The 20,573-nt window shown below is 38.7% G+C and overlaps 5 protein-coding genes across 5 annotated transcripts; 2 read left to right on the top strand and 3 right to left on the bottom strand.

Moving 5' to 3' along the window:
* Nucleotides 1-1,116: 1,116 nt before the first annotated feature.
* On the bottom strand, nucleotides 1,117-5,118 carry LOC6638324 (heat shock 70 kDa protein cognate 5). Its single transcript, XM_023176110.2, has 7 exons — nucleotides 5,009-5,118; nucleotides 4,702-4,813; nucleotides 4,540-4,577; nucleotides 3,395-3,973; nucleotides 2,226-3,330; nucleotides 2,023-2,163; nucleotides 1,117-1,955 (listed from the first exon to the last, which is right to left on the bottom strand). The coding sequence occupies exons 2-7, from the start codon at nucleotides 4,789-4,791 to the stop codon at nucleotides 1,851-1,853; spliced, it is 2,058 nt and encodes a 685-aa protein (XP_023031878.1). The 5' UTR covers nucleotides 4,792-4,813; nucleotides 5,009-5,118; the 3' UTR covers nucleotides 1,117-1,850.
* Nucleotides 5,119-5,486: 368 nt separating this feature from the next.
* Nucleotides 5,487-7,660, top strand: LOC6638313 (dnaJ homolog subfamily C member 11). The gene is made up of 6 exons (XM_002061295.4): nucleotides 5,487-5,697; nucleotides 5,764-6,340; nucleotides 6,412-6,709; nucleotides 6,776-6,892; nucleotides 6,958-7,381; nucleotides 7,436-7,660. The coding sequence occupies exons 1-6, from the start codon at nucleotides 5,626-5,628 to the stop codon at nucleotides 7,595-7,597; spliced, it is 1,650 nt and encodes a 549-aa protein (XP_002061331.1). The 5' UTR covers nucleotides 5,487-5,625; the 3' UTR covers nucleotides 7,598-7,660.
* A 195-nt stretch (nucleotides 7,661-7,855) lies between these two features.
* LOC6638325 (beta-1,4-N-acetylgalactosaminyltransferase bre-4) lies at nucleotides 7,856-9,457 on the top strand. Its single transcript, XM_002061294.4, has 5 exons — nucleotides 7,856-8,087; nucleotides 8,160-8,840; nucleotides 8,904-9,026; nucleotides 9,088-9,183; nucleotides 9,245-9,457. The coding sequence occupies exons 1-5, from the start codon at nucleotides 7,975-7,977 to the stop codon at nucleotides 9,384-9,386; spliced, it is 1,155 nt and encodes a 384-aa protein (XP_002061330.1). The 5' UTR covers nucleotides 7,856-7,974; the 3' UTR covers nucleotides 9,387-9,457.
* A 662-nt stretch (nucleotides 9,458-10,119) lies between these two features.
* LOC111518703 (mucin-5AC) lies at nucleotides 10,120-17,222 on the bottom strand. Its single transcript, XM_023176114.2, has 7 exons — nucleotides 16,978-17,222; nucleotides 12,842-12,945; nucleotides 12,569-12,777; nucleotides 12,294-12,505; nucleotides 11,168-12,225; nucleotides 10,919-11,110; nucleotides 10,120-10,853 (listed from the first exon to the last, which is right to left on the bottom strand). Exons 2-7 carry the CDS (start codon nucleotides 12,911-12,913, stop codon nucleotides 10,719-10,721), a joined length of 1,878 nt encoding a protein of 625 aa, XP_023031882.1. The 5' UTR covers nucleotides 12,914-12,945; nucleotides 16,978-17,222; the 3' UTR covers nucleotides 10,120-10,718.
* A 1,282-nt stretch (nucleotides 17,223-18,504) lies between these two features.
* LOC6638323 (inactive selenide, water dikinase-like protein) lies at nucleotides 18,505-20,396 on the bottom strand. Its single transcript, XM_002061292.4, has 2 exons — nucleotides 20,277-20,396; nucleotides 18,505-19,924 (listed from the first exon to the last, which is right to left on the bottom strand). The coding sequence occupies exon 2, from the start codon at nucleotides 19,916-19,918 to the stop codon at nucleotides 18,722-18,724; it is 1,197 nt and encodes a 398-aa protein (XP_002061328.1). The 5' UTR covers nucleotides 19,919-19,924; nucleotides 20,277-20,396; the 3' UTR covers nucleotides 18,505-18,721.
* Between the last annotated feature and the right edge of the window lie 177 nt (nucleotides 20,397-20,573).

Here is a 20,573-nt window from a genome sequence, read left to right on the forward strand (position 1 = left end):
ATAGAGAATCACAGACATAATCGTAATATTTGATTTTAAAAGAACTTTTCCTGAGCACAGTATTCTTAATAACATACATAAAATGTCCTTTATTCATAGGCAAAAATAAAGCTATGTAATTCTTATCCGATTTTAATATGTCATTCGACGGGAAATTCAATTTACTTTCTTTCGTAGTTCAAGGAAAAAGTACTTTAGTACAGAAGAGTGTCGTAAAATAGCGTTGCCCAAAGGACCAAAAACTTACAAATAAAATTTTAATTTTCAATTGGCTCCAAATCGAAATTTGGATCTAAATTAAAAACTTGTGGTATGAAGTGTATCTTGGTTTTGCTAAAACGGCTTAAATATATGCCCCCCAAAAAACGGACTTTTCTTTGTTCAAATGGACCTGTGAAACGGATTAAACTATGAAGACCATTTTTACGGTTGATCATCTGAATACAATAAACAACAAATTACACAATTATAGCATAAAGTTATTTGAAGCCGAGAGAATCACAACTAAAGTCAAACAATTAAAGTTTTTAATTCGTGGCCGCCACTGTATATGACTTAAATTCTTTTCAAATATTACAAGTCTCTAATATAGTTATTGATTATACATGCTTATGCTTTTTTTTGTTCTTTTGATTCAAAATAAATTTAGAGCAATCGAAGTTGATATTTCATCAAAATTTGTCCCCTTGATTTGATTTTAAATCGTTTTATTCCTATTCGTTTTATCCCTAAAAGTGTAAGAGTCTAAAACAACTTGTCAATCAACGTAAAAGTTAATCACAAAGATGTGCTATAAAAAACCTTTTTGTGCAATAATGTTTTGCACCTTTACTGAACATGTAAAATATAATTCAAAACCAATATTTTGTCCACAGACCCTAATTAGATATAACCTTTTTTATACCATTTGACATACTCTCGACAAACTTCTCTATGGTTTTCTTATTATTATTATTGATTTACTTATAAATAGTTTTTAGCAGCTTATTTGGTTGCCCAAGTTTCTGCTCAATGAAAAATTTAATTTTTTTTCACAATTTTTCTTTTTAAGCCTTTTTTCTTAGTTAGCAAATGATGCTTAGATATTTTATAATGAAAAAAAAAAGACATTAGACATTTGATTTATGTTTTAAGTTCACGTATATTTTAAATTTACATCGATTGTTTAAATTTAATTGCATCGTTTAGCCAGTCAAATTTTTGGTTAATCTCACTGGAAACCAAAACAAACTTTAGCTTAAATTACGGGGTTAAAGGTTGTAGAGGGAAGGGGGAAAGTGGAAGAGATCCCCCAAAAACAAACTGATTACCCATGCCCTTTACAAAACAGAGGGCCACTTATGAAGTTTGTGATGTGCTCGATGATTCTAGTTTAATACTAAAAACTAGTCTTTTGTTTGTTTTTATTTTAGGATAAATGTAAAAATAAGGGAAATCTTACAGAGGGTTAGCACAAACACAGAGACTTCTGGCCATTATCATAAGGCCACCCGCCAGGGAAGGCAATTTTGGTTACATAATAAACAATAAAAACTTTATGCAACACAAATTCTTACAATTTTGTTTTCTCGGGGCAAAGACATTTCTCAGTTGATCTGTCCGATATAACTACACAATTTTGGGTAAATGCTTTTCTTGTTCTCTTCTTGGTTTGTGTGTGTGTGTGTGTGGAATTCTTCATGATGAGGGGTTAAAAATAAAACCTATTAGAATTCCAAAAGCGATTATCATTTAAATTATAGGGTATAAGGAAAGTGTGTGTATGTATGTGTGTGTGTGTGTGTGTGTGTGTGTGTGTGTAGAGATGGAGTGGCGGGGAACAACAACTATGACTATGGTTGGCCTAACATTTAGTTCTTTTCTTCCTTCTTGGCATCGCCAGAAGTCTCGTTCGAACTACTGCTGCTGCTGCTATCAGCAGATCCCGATGAGCTACCCTCACGCTCAGCAGCCATCTGGAAAAAAAGGAGAATGATTGGTTTTAGTAACGATTTAAAGTTGAGTCTGGGTATGGGAACTCACCTTCTTGTAGGCCATCTCGAAGAGCTTCAATGAAGACTGCTGCAATTGAGTGGTGGCCTTACGAACTTCCTCAAGATCAGCTGTCTCCTTGTTGGCCATCAATGTGCGCAGATCAGCAATTTCCTTTTTCAGCTTTTCGCACTGCAATGATAAAAAAAAAATCAAAACAACTTTCCTATTTTGTTTGCTAGAAGTTTTCTTACCTCTTCGGCGGGCAGCTGGCTCTTGAACTCTTCCATCTTGGTCTCTGTGTCGTGGAGTATGCTGTCTCCCTGGTTAACAATCTCAATAAGTTCACGCTTCTTTTTGTCAGCAGCGGCATATTCCTCGGCCTTCTTGATCATGTTCTCGATTTCATCCTTGCTTAGACCACCGCTAGACTGAATAACAATCTGTTGTTCCTTGCCGGTGCCCTTATCCTTGGCCGATACATGGACGATGCCGTTGGCATCGATATCAAAGACAACCTCGATTTGTGGGACACCACGTGGTGCTGGTGGAATGCCCACCAAAGTGAAGGAACCAAGCTTCTTGTTGTCATTTGCCATTTCACGTTCGCCCTGATGCACCTTAATCTCCACCTGAGTCTGACCATCAGCGGCTGTGGAGAAGACCTGTGACTTCTTGGTGGGAATTGTGGTATTCCTTGAGATGAGACGTGTGAAGACTCCACCCAAAGTCTCAATACCCAGAGACAGAGGTGTAACATCGAGCAACAGAACATCGGTGACATCACCAGCTAGAACACCACCTTGGACAGCGGCTCCGACAGCCACAGCCTCATCGGGATTAACCGAACGTGAGGGCTGACGTCCAAACAAATCCTGAACAGTGGATTGCACCTTAGGCATACGAGTCATACCACCGACTAGCAAAACTTCACCAATTTCCGATTTGGACACATCGGCATCGGACAAAGCCTTCTGGCAAGGTTGAATTGTGCGCTTGATGAGATCACCCACCAAACTCTCCAGCTTGGCGCGTGTCATTTTAAGGTTCATGTGCTGAGGACCAGCGGAATCCATGGTCAAATAAGGCAAATTGATGTCAGTCTGTTGGGATGACGACAACTCGCACTTGGCCTTCTCTGCAGCCTCCTTCAAACGTTGCATGGCAATGCCATCCTTACGGATATCGATTCCAGTATCTTTCTTAAATTCGGCCACCAAGTAGTCCACAATCGTATTATCGAAATCCTCGCCACCCAACAAGGTATCACCATTGGTGGATTTCACCTCAAATACACCCTTCTGGATTTCCAAAATGGAAATATCGAAAGTTCCGCCGCCCAAATCATAAACAGCGATGCTAAAATTAAAAAAAAAAGAGTTAATAATCTAGATAAATCTAAAGATTTAAGTTAGGTATTTACATTTTGTCCTCGGTTTTGTCCATGCCATAAGCCAGGGCAGCTGCTGTGGGTTCGTTGATCACACGCAAAACATTAAGTCCGGCAATTTGTCCCGCATCCTTGGTGGCCTGACGCTGTGAATCATTGAAATATGCTGGCACCGTAACGACGGCATTCTTGACAGGTGTATTCAGATATGCCTCGGCGGTCTCCTTCATTTTGATCAATATGAAGGCTCCAATCTGTGAGGGTGAGTATACTTTGCCATCGGTGGCCGAGACCCAGGCATCACCATTCGAGGCCTTAACCACTTTGTATGACAAATTGGTAATGTCCTTCTTCACCTCGGGATCATCGAAACGACGACCAATCAAACGCTTGGTGGCATAGAAAGTGTTGGCCGCATTGGTAACAGCCTGACGCTTGGCGGGCATACCGACCAAACGTTCGCCTTCCTTGGTGAAGGCCACATGGGAGGGAGTGGTACGCGCACCCTCAGCATTCTCAATGACCTTTGCCTGTTTGCCCTCCATCACAGCCAAGCAGGAGTTGGTGGTGCCCAAATCAATACCAATAACAGCACCTTTAACATCTCCGGATCTAAACGAATCAAAAAAAAAATAGAGAATTTGAGTGATAAGCATTGCAAGAGGAGGCAACAGAGATAAGAAAACTATAGTACATTGGCCTAGAAGCTTCGACAGAGAATGAATTCTGATGTCAGAAACTTTAACTATTGGGAAACTCTCTCATCCTTAAGATTTACAGATTTTCCCCCTCTTATGTTGGTTTTTTGAGGGGTTAAAGCTAATAATCCTCAAGCCACTAATCATTTTCCAGCAAATCTTTCTACCAATATATACGAGGATCAAATAAACGGAAACAAAGGCAATCGGACAAAACAAAAACGCTTGGGAAAATCTTATTCATTGTTTACATAGCAACAGGAAACATGGAGCACCCTGTATATTGTTGCCTTACATCAAACATAATAAGATGCAAGCAACTCCCAAACTAATTTGAATGATAAAAGAAAATATATAGATCGATCAAGCAGATTATGATGCAATGTAGAGAAACTACGTATAAATATGCCGCTGAATTGTTTTCAGCATGTGCTCATTACATAAGCAAAATGGTTCGATAAATCTAGGGATATTACTTACTTATAACGATTCAAACCATGATTGGCCACTGGCAGAGTCTGCAATAAGAGATTAAGCCATTTATTTAGTAAATTCATAGAAAACATGAACATCATGCCACCCCCGCCACTCCCCTGCATGCAGCGTATTATGTAAAGAGGCGGCATTCCGTTGAGTACTTACGCGGAATATGCTAGAAGCTCCACTTAGATTCGTTGGAGCAACTCCGATCTGGCGTGCAAGACGAGGCAACAAATTGGGTACACGCAACATTTTTAAAATCTTTAGTTTCACACTGTAAAATGCAAATTAAGAAAAAAGAATTAACAAAAAACTGAACTTTGATAGGTAAATTTCTCTTCTAGTTTCAGCTTATGAGGAAGAACTTTGCAATATGTTATTGATATTTCGCACAAATTTTATATTAGCAACAAATGCTTTGATTGGAAGATATTGTTAGATTAATTTATTTCTTTGTCTGCATACGTACGATTCGATTCTTATTGGAAATAAATTATGAAACAACCGCTAAGAAAGCGAAAAATTTCGTCAGAGAACGGAACAGCGAGCACGTTTCCACACGAGGGTTGGCGAGTAAGTGAATAATCGGAATAGAAGACGGTATTAGTTAAAGGACCAGTGTTGCCGTTTGCTCTTTTTGCTTTCTTAAATTAAAACTTACCAAAATTATGACAAACTCAAATTTCGCTGTTATAATAGCTAAAACTGTCTGTATATTAATTTAATTCTCATTGACATTGAATGATTAAAATTATAAAATTGACTGCTATAACCAAGCCGCCTAAGTCACGTCAAATAAGGGAGAGAAAAATCCAAGATGAGTTAATTTTGTGCAGTGTAAATATTTCTTGAGTTTATTGGTGTGCATGGGGCATTTAGTCTTATCAGTTATCGATGTTTGATAGCCGGTTTTTGGTGTCTGCAACCCTGGTTTTGACACATGCCTGAACATTGGTGCAGTCAAACAATCGAGATATCATTGCGTAAATAGTATTCCAAAAATTTCGTGATTTACATCAAAATTTACGCACATAAAGGCGGTTGGATTTTTTGGGCCGCGAAGCTGACTGATTGGTCACATAAGATATGCCTTCTGATAACGAATCGGATGGAGAACTGGAGGAGAACTACTATACATTTCTGAACCTGCCACGGGATGTAAGTTCATGACCCTGATTATATTTTTTAAAAAGGATTTTAAATATAATGCAATGTTTTTTTCAGGCCACCGCCGACCAGATTAACACTTCCTATCGGAAGCAAAGCCGCATTTACCACCCGGACAAGCATTTGGATGCGGAGAGTAAAAAGAAAGCGGAAATTATGTTCAATCGCACTAAACGTGCCTATGAAGTGTTGTCCGATCCCCACCAGCGAGCCATCTACGATTCGGTGGGTGTGAAGGGTCTCAAGACCGAGGGCTGGGAAATAGTACATCGCACCAGGACGCCAGCTGAGATTAGAGAGGAGTACGAACGTCTAGCGCAGGCGGCTGCCGAACGTCGCCTTCAGCAAAGAACCAATCCGCGGGGTAATATCACAATCAATGTGAATGCCACAGAGATATTTGCTCCCTACGATGACACAGAGATGCCACGGGTGGAAATTGGCTCCATGAGCATTGCACAGTCGATTGAGGCTCCTATAACCCGAAAGGACATGATTGTGATGAGCGGCAATCTATATTCCTCAAATGGCACTGGCAGCGGTGGCTTTGTCGTGGCTGGACGACGACTTTTGAACAAGGGATGGCTTGAGCTCTGTGCCGGAGCGGGCAATGGTTTCCTATTGGGTTTAAAGGGTAAATATACGACGTTTCGACGTTGGACAGATGCAGGCAATTTAAATGTGTAAAGATCTATTCCAATGTAGGTGGTCGCACTCTTACATCTAAGCTGACGGTGAACGGTGGCACCAATCTGAATTTCCGTGAACATGCTGTAATCCCTGCCCTCTTTTCCACCCTGGCTGTACAATTGGACAAACATACAATGGGCAGCCTAACGCTAAATGCAGGACCACAGTCTTCTATGACCACACAGATCGATCACTCCAATGATCAGTACTCGTTAAGCTCGTCCTTTGTGATTGGAACTCCTCACATCTATTTTAGTTTGGCTTACACACGCAAAATGATGGAGAACGAGCTAAAGCTTAAACTGGCGGCCAAGTAGGTTAACGATTTCTTGATTACGACCTGATTATGAGTGCTTATCTTTTGTCTAATCTCATGCAGGGTGGGCACATTTGGATTCATGGGCGAGTATGGAGTGGAGAAAAAGGTTTCCAAGTATAGCTCAGTAGTTGCTACAGTATCAGTAGGTGTTCCATCGGGAGTTATATTAAAATTTAAGTAAGTTCGTCATCATTTAATTATCTTTATTAGTTATGATATTGATTTTTAATCTTAACCGCCAGAATTGTACGTTCAAATCAATCGTATGTGTTCCCTATACATTTGAGCGAAGAAATTGTTCCAGCTGCTGTGTTCTATGCCTCCATTACGCCAGTGATTGCGTGGTTCTTTATTAAGAAATCCATAATGGAACCCATGGAGGCTGAACGCAAAAGCATTGAAGTGGAGCGCACCAAGAAACAAAATGAGCAGCGATTGGCTGCCAAGAAACTGGAGGCCAGTGCAGCAACGCATCTAATGCAACGCACTTTCAATCGGATTCTCAATGAGGAAATGTTGAAACATGGTCTAATCATAACTCGAGCTACATACGGATGCCTAAGTGAAAGCGGAAATAATTTCCAGGCGGGTTTGTCTTACGATGTGACCATACCCATACAATGTCTAGTCAAGGATGGCACCTTGCAGCTTTACGAGTCCTCAAAGGTGGGTTAGCAAATGACAGCCTTAATTGTTAAAATAATTGTTTTCCATTTATAGTGTGATCTGCCTGGCTTTTATGATCCCAGCATTGGGGACGACAAGATCCTACGCATAGAGTACACCTTTAATGATCAGTTTAAGATTGTTAACCTAAAGGACAATGAGGCTCTGCGACTGCCCCCGGCTGGGAACTCTGGAGGTTCCTCACCAAACAATTAGCATAAATCTTCAGTTCTGTTTGTACTTGTTTTCAACGGTAATATAATAGCATACAATTTATAATTTCGGCCGGCTTGCTATTATCATAGCAACAGATATGGCAAATTGTTTCTTTTTTTTAATGTACATAAGTCAATTATTAAATAAATGCTTTTTAAAAAAGACCTCCGATTGACAAGTTATCGATGCCGGCCGTCAAGTGTGAATGGGTCATAATAATCGAAAACTAAGTGTGGTATCGATTGTTTGTGGTAGCTCAAGTAAATTACTGTCAAGTGAAGGGGGGCAGTAGGAAAAAGAAAAATATGTAAATATGCCACTGCAAAGTTAAACAGACCGATTTGCAGTGGCTATAGGAACAATGCAATCCCTGGACCATGATGGTAATCTCAAAAGTGAATCTCCTCCGCTTACTGGGCGCCGCAGTATGTTTGCTGCTGTTGCTTAACTTTGTGGGCTTCCGGACGAGTGCGGATGGAGATGGAGCCAGGTGAGGATGAGCAAATCGATTCATTAGTGCTTAATATATGTGTAAAATCTATTCATTCACACATTCTGACAGCATTCGCATACGACGTGTCCACAAATATGCTCATATCTACAATAGAAACTCGACTGGTGGTGGCCTGCCCGCCGCCCCTCTGGCCCCTTCATCTGTTCTAAACCAGGAGCAGGGTATCCGCAACTCCACTCCTACTGTGTCTGTGATTGCTTTGGCAAACTTTACTTCCATTCCACAAGACTTATCCACGCACAAGCCAAATCCAAATGCCGCCGCCCCCCTACATGTCAACTGCACAGATCCTGATCCCCGTGATGGTGGACCAATCACCCCGAATACAACGCTCGAGTCACTCGACATTATTGAGGCCGAGTTGGGTCCTTTATTGCATCCAGGTGGTGCTTATCAGCCTGAAGATTGCCTTGCTAAGCATCATGTGGCAATTGTGGTGCCATTTCGGGATCGTTATGCTCATCTATCGGTCTTCCTGCGTAACATACATCCGTTCCTAATGAAACAACGCATTGCCTATCGCATCTTCATTGTGGAGCAAACGAATGGTAAGCCCTTTAATCGGGCTGCCATGATGAATATCGGTTACTTGGAGGCCTTAAAGTTATATCAATGGGATTGTTTTATATTCCACGATGTCGATCTATTGCCTTTAGATGATCGCAATCTGTACAATTGTCCACGCCAGCCCCGGCACATGTCGGTGGCTATAGACACTCTAAATTTCAAGTAAGCAAATTTATAGCAAACCTCCGATTATCATCTAAATTAATATGCATTAATGGTTGCCAGGTTGCCTTATCGTACTATATTTGGTGGGGTCTCGGCCATGACCAGACAGCACTTCCAAGCAGTGAATGGTTTTTCGAACTCATTCTTTGGTTGGGGTGGCGAAGATGACGACATGTCCAATCGGTAATGTTCCAGACTATTCAATTTATGACAAAAATGGAAATTTATTATTTTTCTTTCACAGTTTGAAGCATGCAAATCTATTCATATCAAGGTATCCAATTAACATAGCTCGCTACATGATGTTGAAACATCAAAAGGAGAAGGCTAATCCCAAGCGGTAGGTGCTCCTTCTATACTTCTATCTTTAATTAATATAATACATTTATTCCATTCGTTAGCTTTGAAAACCTACAGAATGGCATGGGTAAAATCGAAATGGACGGCATCAACTCGATCAAATACTCTATATACAGTATAAAGGAGTTTCCAACATTCACCTGGTATTTAGCTGAGCTAAAGAACTCCGATAAAAAGAGTTGAACGGACACACACACACAGACAACATAAATACATAACATGTACAAAAGACATTATTACTTTCTCGAATCGTAGAATCTCTGCTCGTTTTTGTTTTTTAGTTAAATTTATATATATTTTTTTTTGTTGTTTATTAATTAATTATTCTATATTATATAGAAGTAGTCTGAACAAACAGAAAATGACAATTTAATATGATGAAAACAAGATCAAATATTAGTGAACAGATGTGGTGGTAGTAAAAATATATATATATATAGAATATATATGTCCAAGTCAATATACTTAACTTATAATATGATGTAGTATATACATATATACTTTTTAAACAACATAATTTAGCCACAATTCTACTCGCCGTAGTCGTCAATATCTAATAACTCTTAACCCCAAACTCTTGTAATATTTCGATACTAATTGTTGAATCCTATTTTATTTTGAAATCTCTTTTTAATACCATTTCGTTTTTCGATTCGGTCTCTTTGACAACTACACCTAATTCCTACAAGGTGAAAATGTAGATATATATATATATATATACCATATATATACAATATATATATATATACACATTACTTATAGTATATATATATATATATGTATATTACTTTTGTGATATGCAAATTGTTATTCAAAATCAAGAACGATTTATACTAAATATAAAAACTTTTACTATATCATAAAAAATAAAAGACAAAACAAAACAAAAGCCAAATAAAACAAACATAAACTTAAATTCGTTTGTTAGATTTCGATTTATTATTCAGGTTATTATTTCTTTTTTTTTACCATTTTTTATTTTTAATATTATGTATTCGATTTAGATAGTAATTATGGCTGGTTTTTTTTTCGTAACGACGTCGACTAAGTAGTTGGTTAACCTCAGGTTAGTGGGCTAGGGGAGAACTCGTAATTTATTTTTGGGGAATTAAATTCCTTGGCTCATTTATTAGTATAGAAAGTCAAAACTTAAAATTTTAGGAGCTTTTTTTCACATAGGTAAATGCCTTGAGCAAAGTTATAAACAATATTTTTTTTTTTGTTTTTTGAGCAAAACCAAATCCAACAATTTTTAAATATATATATATAGATGTATATACAAATAGCTAATTGACAATTTGAAAAGACTTTTGCAAACAAAGATATATATATCCACGTTAGCAATACACAAAAAAAATATAAATTTTGGACAACAAAATTACAACAATTAGAGCAAACCCAGGAGTGTTAATTAGCTTTCTCTTGAGAGAGAGGGGTGTCGGGGGCAGGATTTAGCAGATATTAGAAACCTATATACAAGTTTAATATATTCGAAGAATCCCCGAAACGAATTCCTTACATAATAGTGCAAGGCATTGCACAGCAGAGGGGCAGACATACGGGCACCACAGCTCCACCAGATTTGGTTTTCGTCTTGGACTTGGAACCCGATTCGTACTCATACATTCCAGAGCCCTTGGCCCAACGACCCTGTAAGTAAAATGAAAAGTTAATCAAAGTTAACTTTGTCTTTTGACAGAGAAGGATGTGCTTACGCCTGAGGCCGAACCCGCATGCATTTCCTCGCGCTTCAACATAATGGTCTCATGGCCAGGTGGATAGTAGACCTCTTTGCCGGCCTTGTTTACAGATGGAACATGTTGCTGGTTGGGCGAGGCCACAGCGGTTTCAATTTCACGCTTCCGTACCGGAGTCTCAATATCTACACGATCCACATGATCTGTAGTCTATAAGAGAAGAGAAATTTAAGATTATAAAACCATTGGATATGCAACTTAACTTACAGTGCCAAAGGATTGCATTAGATCGTCCACACGTTGGGGAGGATTGGCATTGCCAACTGGTGGATAGTGTTCAACACCATCCACTGGGAAGGGCGATGGTGTGCCATAATTATCTGGACCAGGACCACGACGATTGTTTGTAGTATTTGTGTTGCTCGTAGATGAGTATTTGTATGAATAGCTGGTGGTATTCGGTGGATAACCGGGTCCACCATTCTGTGGCTGCGCTGGATACGCCGAGACAGGTGGCAATTGTTTCAAAGGAGCCGAAACCGCCGGCTGTGGTCCTTGGCCATTTGGTGGTCCATGCAGAGTGTTGACTGTATTCGATGTCTCCGTCTCCGTGTAGTAATAACGATTGAAGCCTGGCGGCGATGCAGGCATGCCATAGTTGGGACTATGAGCCGGACTGTGCGGTGGATAACGCGTCTGATTTGATTGATTTGGTGGATACTCATTCACCGTATTCACATTGTCGGTCTTGTGTATGTTATAGACAATGGTGCGACTGCTATTGGGTGGATTACTGCTTGGTGATCCAACCACTGGCAATTGACGCGGCTGTGGACTAACTCCGCGTGTTGTGGTCTCCTTGTGTTCGCGTATCTCATACGATTGATTGGTCAACAATGGACGATCGTTGGGCTTGTTCAGAGTGGAATAACTCTCCGTATTGTAGACCACCGTCTGTGGGACATGACTTGGTGACAATTGGCTATAGTTTTGACTGGTATTCGTGGTGTGAGTCTCATGTTGTTGATGTTTATAGCTGCTGCTGTTCAATGTATTTGTATTGACATTGCGATTGATGGTGCTGGTTGTGCTGCCAGGACCAGCTGGTATCTCATACGTGTATGTACGGACTGTTGTGGTCACCTTAGTGCCAGGAGCAGGCAAAATGCCATCACTCAGGGCAATATCTTGCAATTCCTTGTCAATGTTGGTGGTGCTGCTGCTTACAGTCTGAGTTGGCAATAATTCCACATTATTATTTATGGTCCGATTACTTTCATAGATCTTTGACTTGCTCTCATAGTGACCGCCGCTAGGTGAAGAGGCTGGGGGAAAAAAAACAGAACTTTTATCATAAATTTTCAAATTTTTGTAGCGCTCTTTCACGACTAACCCAAAGTATAGGAGGATGGCTTCTCTTTAGTCTGGTATTCATCACGATGTAAGCTCGAATACTTGGCCGAGGACTGCAAAGTGCTATAGTCCTTGGGATTAAAGGTTTCCACATCATCCAAATACGATTGCTGAGGAGCCCCAGAATGTTTGGTGGTCTTGATGACACGTGTGGTCTTTGTTACAGTTCCAGTTGAAGGATCAGTACGTTCCCTAAAATCAGAAATGAAGTAAAGGTTAAAAAGTTTGGGGGAGAAATTTAAGAATTTTCCTTACAAAGTTCTATAGGATGTTCCTCCATTGGTTGGCAACAATTCACGATCTCTGGTACTCAATTGACGTTCATGCTTTAAATCCTCTAGCAGAGCATCCAATTGATCAACATTCTGATCTGTTGGAGTTTTGCTCTGATACGATAAGTTATTATCGCCGGAGCTTGAGTATTGATAGGATGATTTCTTATAGGCATAAGCATTCTTATCGTTCTGCAAAAAGTTGAGAAAGATTTTGAGTGTGTATTAACTTAAAATTTAGTTAATTTTAACTTACACGTCCTCCCCATTTTGAGGGAGAATCTCTCAATGAGGATGAGTAATTTTCTGAACTGCTCGAGTACTGCATTTCCGATTTCTATATGTATGTAGATATTTCTGCTGAAAGTCGTCATATATATACATATAAATCAATTTGTTAATATATTCATCAATTACGTGTTGTGAGTAACTTAAAAAATAAAAGATCGTGGGTGTTGTTAACACGTAACCATGGATCAACAACAAGGTTCATAAGAATTTCAAACATTCTCATTCATTCATTCATTGGAGACACCCACTCGATTTATGCTATTCGATCTGAATCTGTTTAATCTCCCATACAAAAATGGAAGCATTTGGCATGCCTTAAGTGAGAAGTCATCTCTCTCTCCCTCTGTGTATCGGACAAGTGGTCATCATTTCACAGAATTCATCAGATGGCACACATATTAAATGTGTATATAGAGAAAGATATGTATCAACAAGGGCAATCTTTGGAAAACAGGTTTCGCAATCTTGCGTGTCCTTAACTCCTTTTATGTCTGGGTCTGGACGGGAATAAAACTCAGACAGCATTTTTTTTCCCCCTCCTGTGTTTGGTTTTGTTTGAATTTAGCGATAACCTTGAGAGAGATTTCATTGAGTGGCTTTTTTTGTGTTTTTTTATGAGATGCCAAAATGAGATGAATTGAGAGGAGATACCGAGAGACACCGAGATGATGCAAAAATTCGTTAAGCAAACAACAACAACAACAACACAAGGATGACCAGCATCAGAACCGCTGATGATGTCATCTCCCATCAGTTGATAATGAAAACTAACTACATACTGCATAAGCGCAAAAACTGTCAAGTGACCGAGTGACACGGGCAAGTCGAATAAATAAATCAGAGACAACTAAATTTAAATACCTTATACATATAGATTTTTGAGAAATATTACAGCATATATACAATAGTTTTGTGTTTTGATTAATGATGCTACAAAATTTACAAATTTGCTGCCCTAATAAGAGAACAAAAGAGTTTTTTGTTGGGTTGTAAGAAGTTTCCATGCACTTTTCATTTAGGACAATTTTGCCCAAAAAAAAAAGACTGGTAAGATCTTATTTATACAGTTAGCTTAAATAATTGCTAAGTCTTATTGTTAGCGGCTAGGCTCGTTCGAGGTCAACTAAAAGAAGCAAAATAAGTCATCAGGTTATCATTTTAGCTTTCAAGTTGTCTTTCATCTTAAGACATTGCTAAAGATGACATTTTACACTGCGTCACCGCTTAAACTAGTTGCGAATCATAGCTAATTAAATCAAAAAAAGGGAGGCTAAGCCTACAACATTATTTTTAGTTGAATACTTTAATTCAAGTCGTAGGAAATATTATTTAAACAGAGATTTTCAAATTGTGAGAAAGGTTTCATAAAAATAAATATCGAGAGAGATATATGAAAAGTTGTTGCTATAGTTGTAATGATATCTTTTTCAAAACTTTGCATCCAACGAAAAAACACGTTAAAAGTAATCCCCTGAGCACGGAAGGAAATCGTTGAAATCTTTGACATCAAAAAGGTTTGATAAAGATCTTTGAAGAGTTTGAAAATTTCTATAAAGTGTTCACGCAGTGTGTATAATTTATATATATATTTTTATATAGTTTACAATCTGGGATAAAGAAGAAACAGAACAACACGTTTTTCCTTCGTGGGAATAAGGTTAATTAATCAAATCCAATTTTATATGAAACCATCGTGATAATATAAATGCAGTTTAATTCGTATGAGAAACTATGGAGTTTGGTCATTTATTTCTTTGAAAAAAAAAACTTTCAAAGTGTTAATCATACCTCGAATTTCTAAGACAACGCCTCAACTTACAAATAAATGACTTTTTAGTCACTTTAAGAGAAAACATTCTAAAATGTTTCCGTTCAATAAATTCATTTTAAAACATTAAACCTGTCAAATTTGAGCCCCCTAATTGGTTTTACATCAACATTTATGAAGTAATAATCTTTACAAAAGTTCGAAAATGAATTTCAAAACATTTCAAGCATTTGGACAATAAAATTCAGTTCTCGTACAAAATCTTTTGAACCTTTTATGAAATTTCGAGGTTCCTATGGCATTAATTAACTGAATATAATGTCCCCCAACCCAGGGCAGACATATTAGAAAATCCTACACACCATATGGTCAAGAAACTCACGTAAGCAAATATAAAAAAACAAAAAAAAAAAAATCAACAACAACTAAAAAGAAGAATGAGACATAAAAATCATAATATAAATAAAAGGCCGAATCTAATTAATGCCGCCTGATCATAGCACGTTTTTAGCGTCTGGGGACAGAGTAGAGAACGGTTAGAGATCTCCAAATCTCAGAGAAAGAGAGAGAGAGAATGAGAGATAGAGAGAGAGCTTGTGTGTTTTGCATTTTGCATATGTACATCCAAAAAAAAATGATCTCATAAGCATATTAAACTTTTTGTTAGAGAGAGAAACATGTTGTTGTTGTTGTTGTTGGGGGCGGGGCGGGACTTGCAAAATGCCATTCCGTGGCAGGTCGTCGAGATCGAGATCTATATAGCATATATGTATGTATGTATATATGTACATACGTAGGCAAAACATAAAATAAACAACAAGTTTTGTAGAAGAGAATAAGAAAAAGCCAGAAGGTTGAATCTGGGGAAGTTTTTATACCCTTTCTATTTGTAATGCTTTTGCCCAACTCTATCAAAATGAAAATTCTTTTATTTAAAAAGTCGAATTTCAACAAAGAACGTTTTAAATTATATTTTAACCGAAGTAATATGATATGTTAATTATTCTGTTAGTGATACAATAAGTTTATGGATCAATCATTCCTATGAGAACTTTATATATACTCATCCAATTTTGATCAAATTTAAAAGAATTATATCTTATCTATTGACTCCTATTATGTATCCAGTTTAGTGATAATTCTATAAGAAACAAACAAGTTTTTACATCAAATAGATTAATGATTAAGGCGTTTGATTTTGATCAATATAATGAACAAGCAAACCAAAACTTTTATAAGAATCTCTGAGATCAATAAATCTTAACTCCAGTTTCGAATGATACGTAAACTTAGTCGTATCATAAAAACTTTTCTTTTATAGGTATGATCTTGAAGATTTCTTGTTTGGATTTCGAATGTTTGATCAAACTTAATATACTCTTTTTAAACAAAGGGTATAAAAAAGCGAAGGTGTTGTTGTTATTGCTGTTTCTGGTTGTTAAAAATTTCCGAAAAAATCAAAAAATTGAAATGTAGGCGAGACTTATGTATATATATTTCAGTTTATATGTACATGTAGATACATTTCGACTTCAACATGTGTGCTGGAATTGCCAATTTATGTACGTGTATGAGTGTGTGTGTGTGTGTTGGAGAGTGTGTGTTATGGTGACGCTTCTCCTGCCCGCCCAACACACCTACGCAGTTCAAGCCATTTGAACTTGGCTAATTTTTGTTTTGAATGTTTTTGGGATTCAACTTTCTGTTGAAAAGGCAACCTCGCGCCTGAGCAAAAATGTTTCTCAGTATTTATTCTTCTTTTTTTTTTTTTGCTCTTTTTCCGTCTTACATATATGAAAACAAATAAATTCTATTTATAGTATCCACTGCCACTGTTCTTTTTGGCTTTCAATTTGAATACTGCGCTGTTTTTCAAAAGCATTATTTCTGAAGAGTGCGCCTGGTAAATGAATCATTCTACAGATATACAGAATACATGGTAGATACAATTATAGATAGAATAGATTGGAGGAGCAGAGGGGGGCCACCATCTCTCCTTGACGGATGCGTGTGTACTTTGTATCTATATTTTCCGTTTCTTTCTTTTTCGATTGAAAGCAATTGAAATTTCACTTAAACAACGCGTATGGGGAAAAACTCGTTTTCTATGCTCTCTCGGTCTGTCACCCAAATTGTACATAGATATATGTATGTATATATGCCTATGTATGTGTGTGTGTGTGTGTGTGTGTATTTGTTTGTTGGTAAGCTCGTCTGCCCTGTAGAGTTCAGTTCAATAGATACACAACACATTCACTCGTCACACAATTCTTCCTCCCACTCCCCATTCCCCATTCCCACTCCCACTTCACTCCATTGAAGTCGTCACTCACTTTGCACTATTCCAAAAAACTTCTGAATTAAACAAACTCCGTAAGTACAGTATTTCGAGCTTTAAAGCGGAAAAAGAAAATTAGGTTGGTTGCGCGCGGATGCGGATTCGATTCGTTTTAGTTTGATTTGGTTTTGTGTTAGTTTTGGTCGATCTTGTTCCTAACTCCAACTACGTAACGGTAACGTTAACGATAAACGGAACACAACTTGCGTCGCTTTGTTGTTTCTACGCGTAAGCGTCGTGCTTTACTGAGGCTTCACTTGCCACCAGCGATCTCGAATCTCTACCAGACTGAACGGACCTGTTCGCTTTCGCTCACCACGATCAGCGTGTGAGCATCAATTCTCTCAGTTCAAAGCTCATCGAGTGAACAGAAAAGCTTTTTCTTTTTCGCCTGTCTCAACAGGTCTAATGCTAATTGCGATTGATAAATATTGCAGAACTCTGAATGTATTTGGGAATACCCTTTCTTTTAATTATTTACCTTTGCAATGAGACGTTATCTAAGTTTTGGAATCCTTAAAGTATGCTATAAATAATTGGAATGTCAAGTTTGAGACCTCCTGGAAGAGATATAAAGAGGTAACTTTTTGTAAGCGACCATTGAAGAATAAACTTAGATTGAAAAATTGCTTAATCAAGACCAAAGCATAATGAACTATGTTTGTTTGGTGTCCTGGATTTGAGTAGCACACAATGGCTCTTAACGCATCCATGAGATGAATGTTGAAGACGTTTTTCCACATTGTTTTTATTTTCCTTGCTCTAATTAGGTGTGAACAGTGTTTAGGTTACTTTAGCAGGTAATTCCTCTACTACTTCAAGAAAATTTCGCATAGAATGCGTCCTGCCGTGCTTTGAGTGAAAATGTGTTGACTGGATCTTTATGGTTCCGCTTTAGCTGGGTGTGATGTGATTCGGTTTCGGTTGAGGTTTCCATCATTAAGTCGTTGCGTTCACATGACAGATGCATCCGAACTTAAAGCCATTTCTTATGAAATTGATATTTTTAAACATATAAAAGAAATCGTGAAAAATTCTTTAGAATTTCGATTGACTTCATCTTAATGATTAGAGCTTGAGGCAATAGTTTTTCAAGTTTTAAATAGGAATTCATCACTACCTACGATTCTGAGATCATTTATCGGTATCAAATCATGAAATCATTGAATTGCAGTGGGGACACTAAGTCATACAGTCTGCCTGGGTTGAATCAAGACAAGGAAAAAGTAATGAATTTTTAAAATATGAGATTTCTTTTCGAAAGGAAATCTATGGGTGTCCATACATATGATACAAAACGGATGTCATAAAACAAATCTACGCAGTATTAATATATATATTCGGACAGTCATCATTATCTTATTGTTAGTTTATCCTTGATCTGATCTTAAACTGATTTAACTTTAGACTTCAACTTATCTCTAGTTGGTTACAATATTGTTAAATATCCTTTATTGATGACTCGTGAACTCCCAAACTACTAGTTGTGTTGGTATTTAAGAAATTTCAAAGATTTAACCACTTTTTGTTGTGAAAATTTTTATTCAATCATATTGCAGTTTAAGCGATATTCATTAAAGGTAAGATTCTTTCTTGATCACGAAAGCAAGATTATAAAAAAAAAAACAAAGAACCAAGTTGACACAAATCATTGGTGTTGGGGATGTTACTTTAAAATTACAGTTACTTAAGAAGTTACTCCTCAGCGGCCTCTGTCGATTCATCAACCTGATGGAACATTAATCCTTAGCGGGGACCTCAATGACTCGTGGCTTGTCAATGATGCGAGCGGTCTTGTTGCCCTTCTCAACAATGCCAATGATCCAGGCCTGGTAGCCCTCCTGTTTCTCGATGTCCTTGCAATAGGCAGCAGCCTGTTCACGTGGCAAGCAGATGAGCAGCCCACCGGAGGTTTCGGCAGAGTGACCCTGCAGTAACTGGAACATATTGCCACAGGCCTTGGCCACAGCCGCCATCTTGGCAATCACTGGAAGATTATGGATGACAAAGGAAACATCCTTCTTTTGATGGTTAGCCAATGTCTGGGCATGACCCAGAAGGCCAAAGCCGGTTATATCGGTGGCCCCGTGGGCATTGTACTTGTGCATAAGGCGAGCAGCCGTGCGATTGAGACGCGACATGGAGTTCATTGCCCGGTGATAGGCTTTGCGGACATCCTCTTCAGACACAACCAGTTTGATGCGATTCCAGCGTTCGGGTTGATCGATCCATTGATGGGCATTGACGGCCACCTGCGTGCCAAGGGGCTTGGTCAAGACCAGGACATCTCCAACAACAGCATTGTCAGGAACAATGTACTCATTTGGTTGGCAAATGGTAGAGGCTACCCCGCCAATTGTACACCATGGATTCACAACACTCTGGCCACCAGTTACAGTGGTGCCGGCATCCAAAGCAGAGTCCTTAAAGCCGCGCATGATCAAGGGAATCACCACATCCCGCTCCTTTTCCGTCATCTTTGTGCTGACGGCCAGCAACATGAGCATATTATCGCAATCAGTTACGCCCATGGCATACAAATCGCTTAGGACATTCGCACAGGCAATCTTACCCATCATGTAGGGATCATCAACAATTGGATAGAAGAAATCCGTGGTCTGGACAAGGCACAGACCGCCATGGCGCAGTGGTATCACCGAACAGTCCAAACCAATACCGATTCTGGGAATAGCTACATTCATAAACTGCGTTTCCTGATCCTGGGCCGAATAATCCTGCTGAAGGGCTGACACCAGTTTGGTGAGAACCTCCTGTGGGACCTTGCAGCCGCGTCCTTTCAGATCGGCAAACCGTGTCAAACGGAATGAGGCATCCAGATCATGAGCGGTGGGGTCAAAAGGCCGTCGTAGTTCGGCATCGCCGCCTCCATGTAGTTCCAGATGAGCGGAATTTAAGACATCAGCAGCGTAGCTCATTTTATACTAAAATAGAGAAGGGGCGGGCGTGGAATGGGGGTTAATTCTGATTAGGAAAACTCTACGCACGCACTAAATAACAAAAACAAAAACCCTACAAAGGCTTGGAAGAACTCGCGTTCTCCCTTGTCACCAATACTTAAGCAGACAGACGTGTATGTATACGCTATTTGCGTTTAGTGTGTGTAACAAGCGCTCTGATTGGTCAATTGGCGGATGGCGGCTAAAACGGGCGAAGTCAGTATTTCTCCCTGTTGGTACAGTGCATAGCGTGATGGCGACCAAAATGCGCGCCTTTTTAAAACACAACTAATTTTACACATGTAACCCCAAAACCTAATTGTCTATAGCTACTTACGTTTGCTTAACGTCAATTTTGTTGAAAATATGGAAAAACTTTTGAGAAAATTAAATTCTTTTCGCTTTGCTGCGAAACACACACCAAATATCTTCGGTCACTCTACAAATACAACAACAACACACGGGAGTCGCTTACATCCCTATTTCCCGACATTTCAATATGCATGTTATTTTGCAGCCACTTCAAAATAGTGGTAGCCGCAGCTCTCAATGTCCCGCTATTTGAGCGCTACCATTTTCAGGCGGCGAATTGAGCAAGCCGCGAACTTGTTGATGTTTAAATAACCGCCGTATT

The sequence above is a fragment of the Drosophila willistoni genome (assembly GCF_018902025.1).
Source record: "Drosophila willistoni isolate 14030-0811.24 chromosome 2L unlocalized genomic scaffold, UCI_dwil_1.1 Seg139, whole genome shotgun sequence".
NCBI lineage: Eukaryota > Metazoa > Arthropoda > Insecta > Diptera > Drosophilidae > Drosophila > Drosophila willistoni.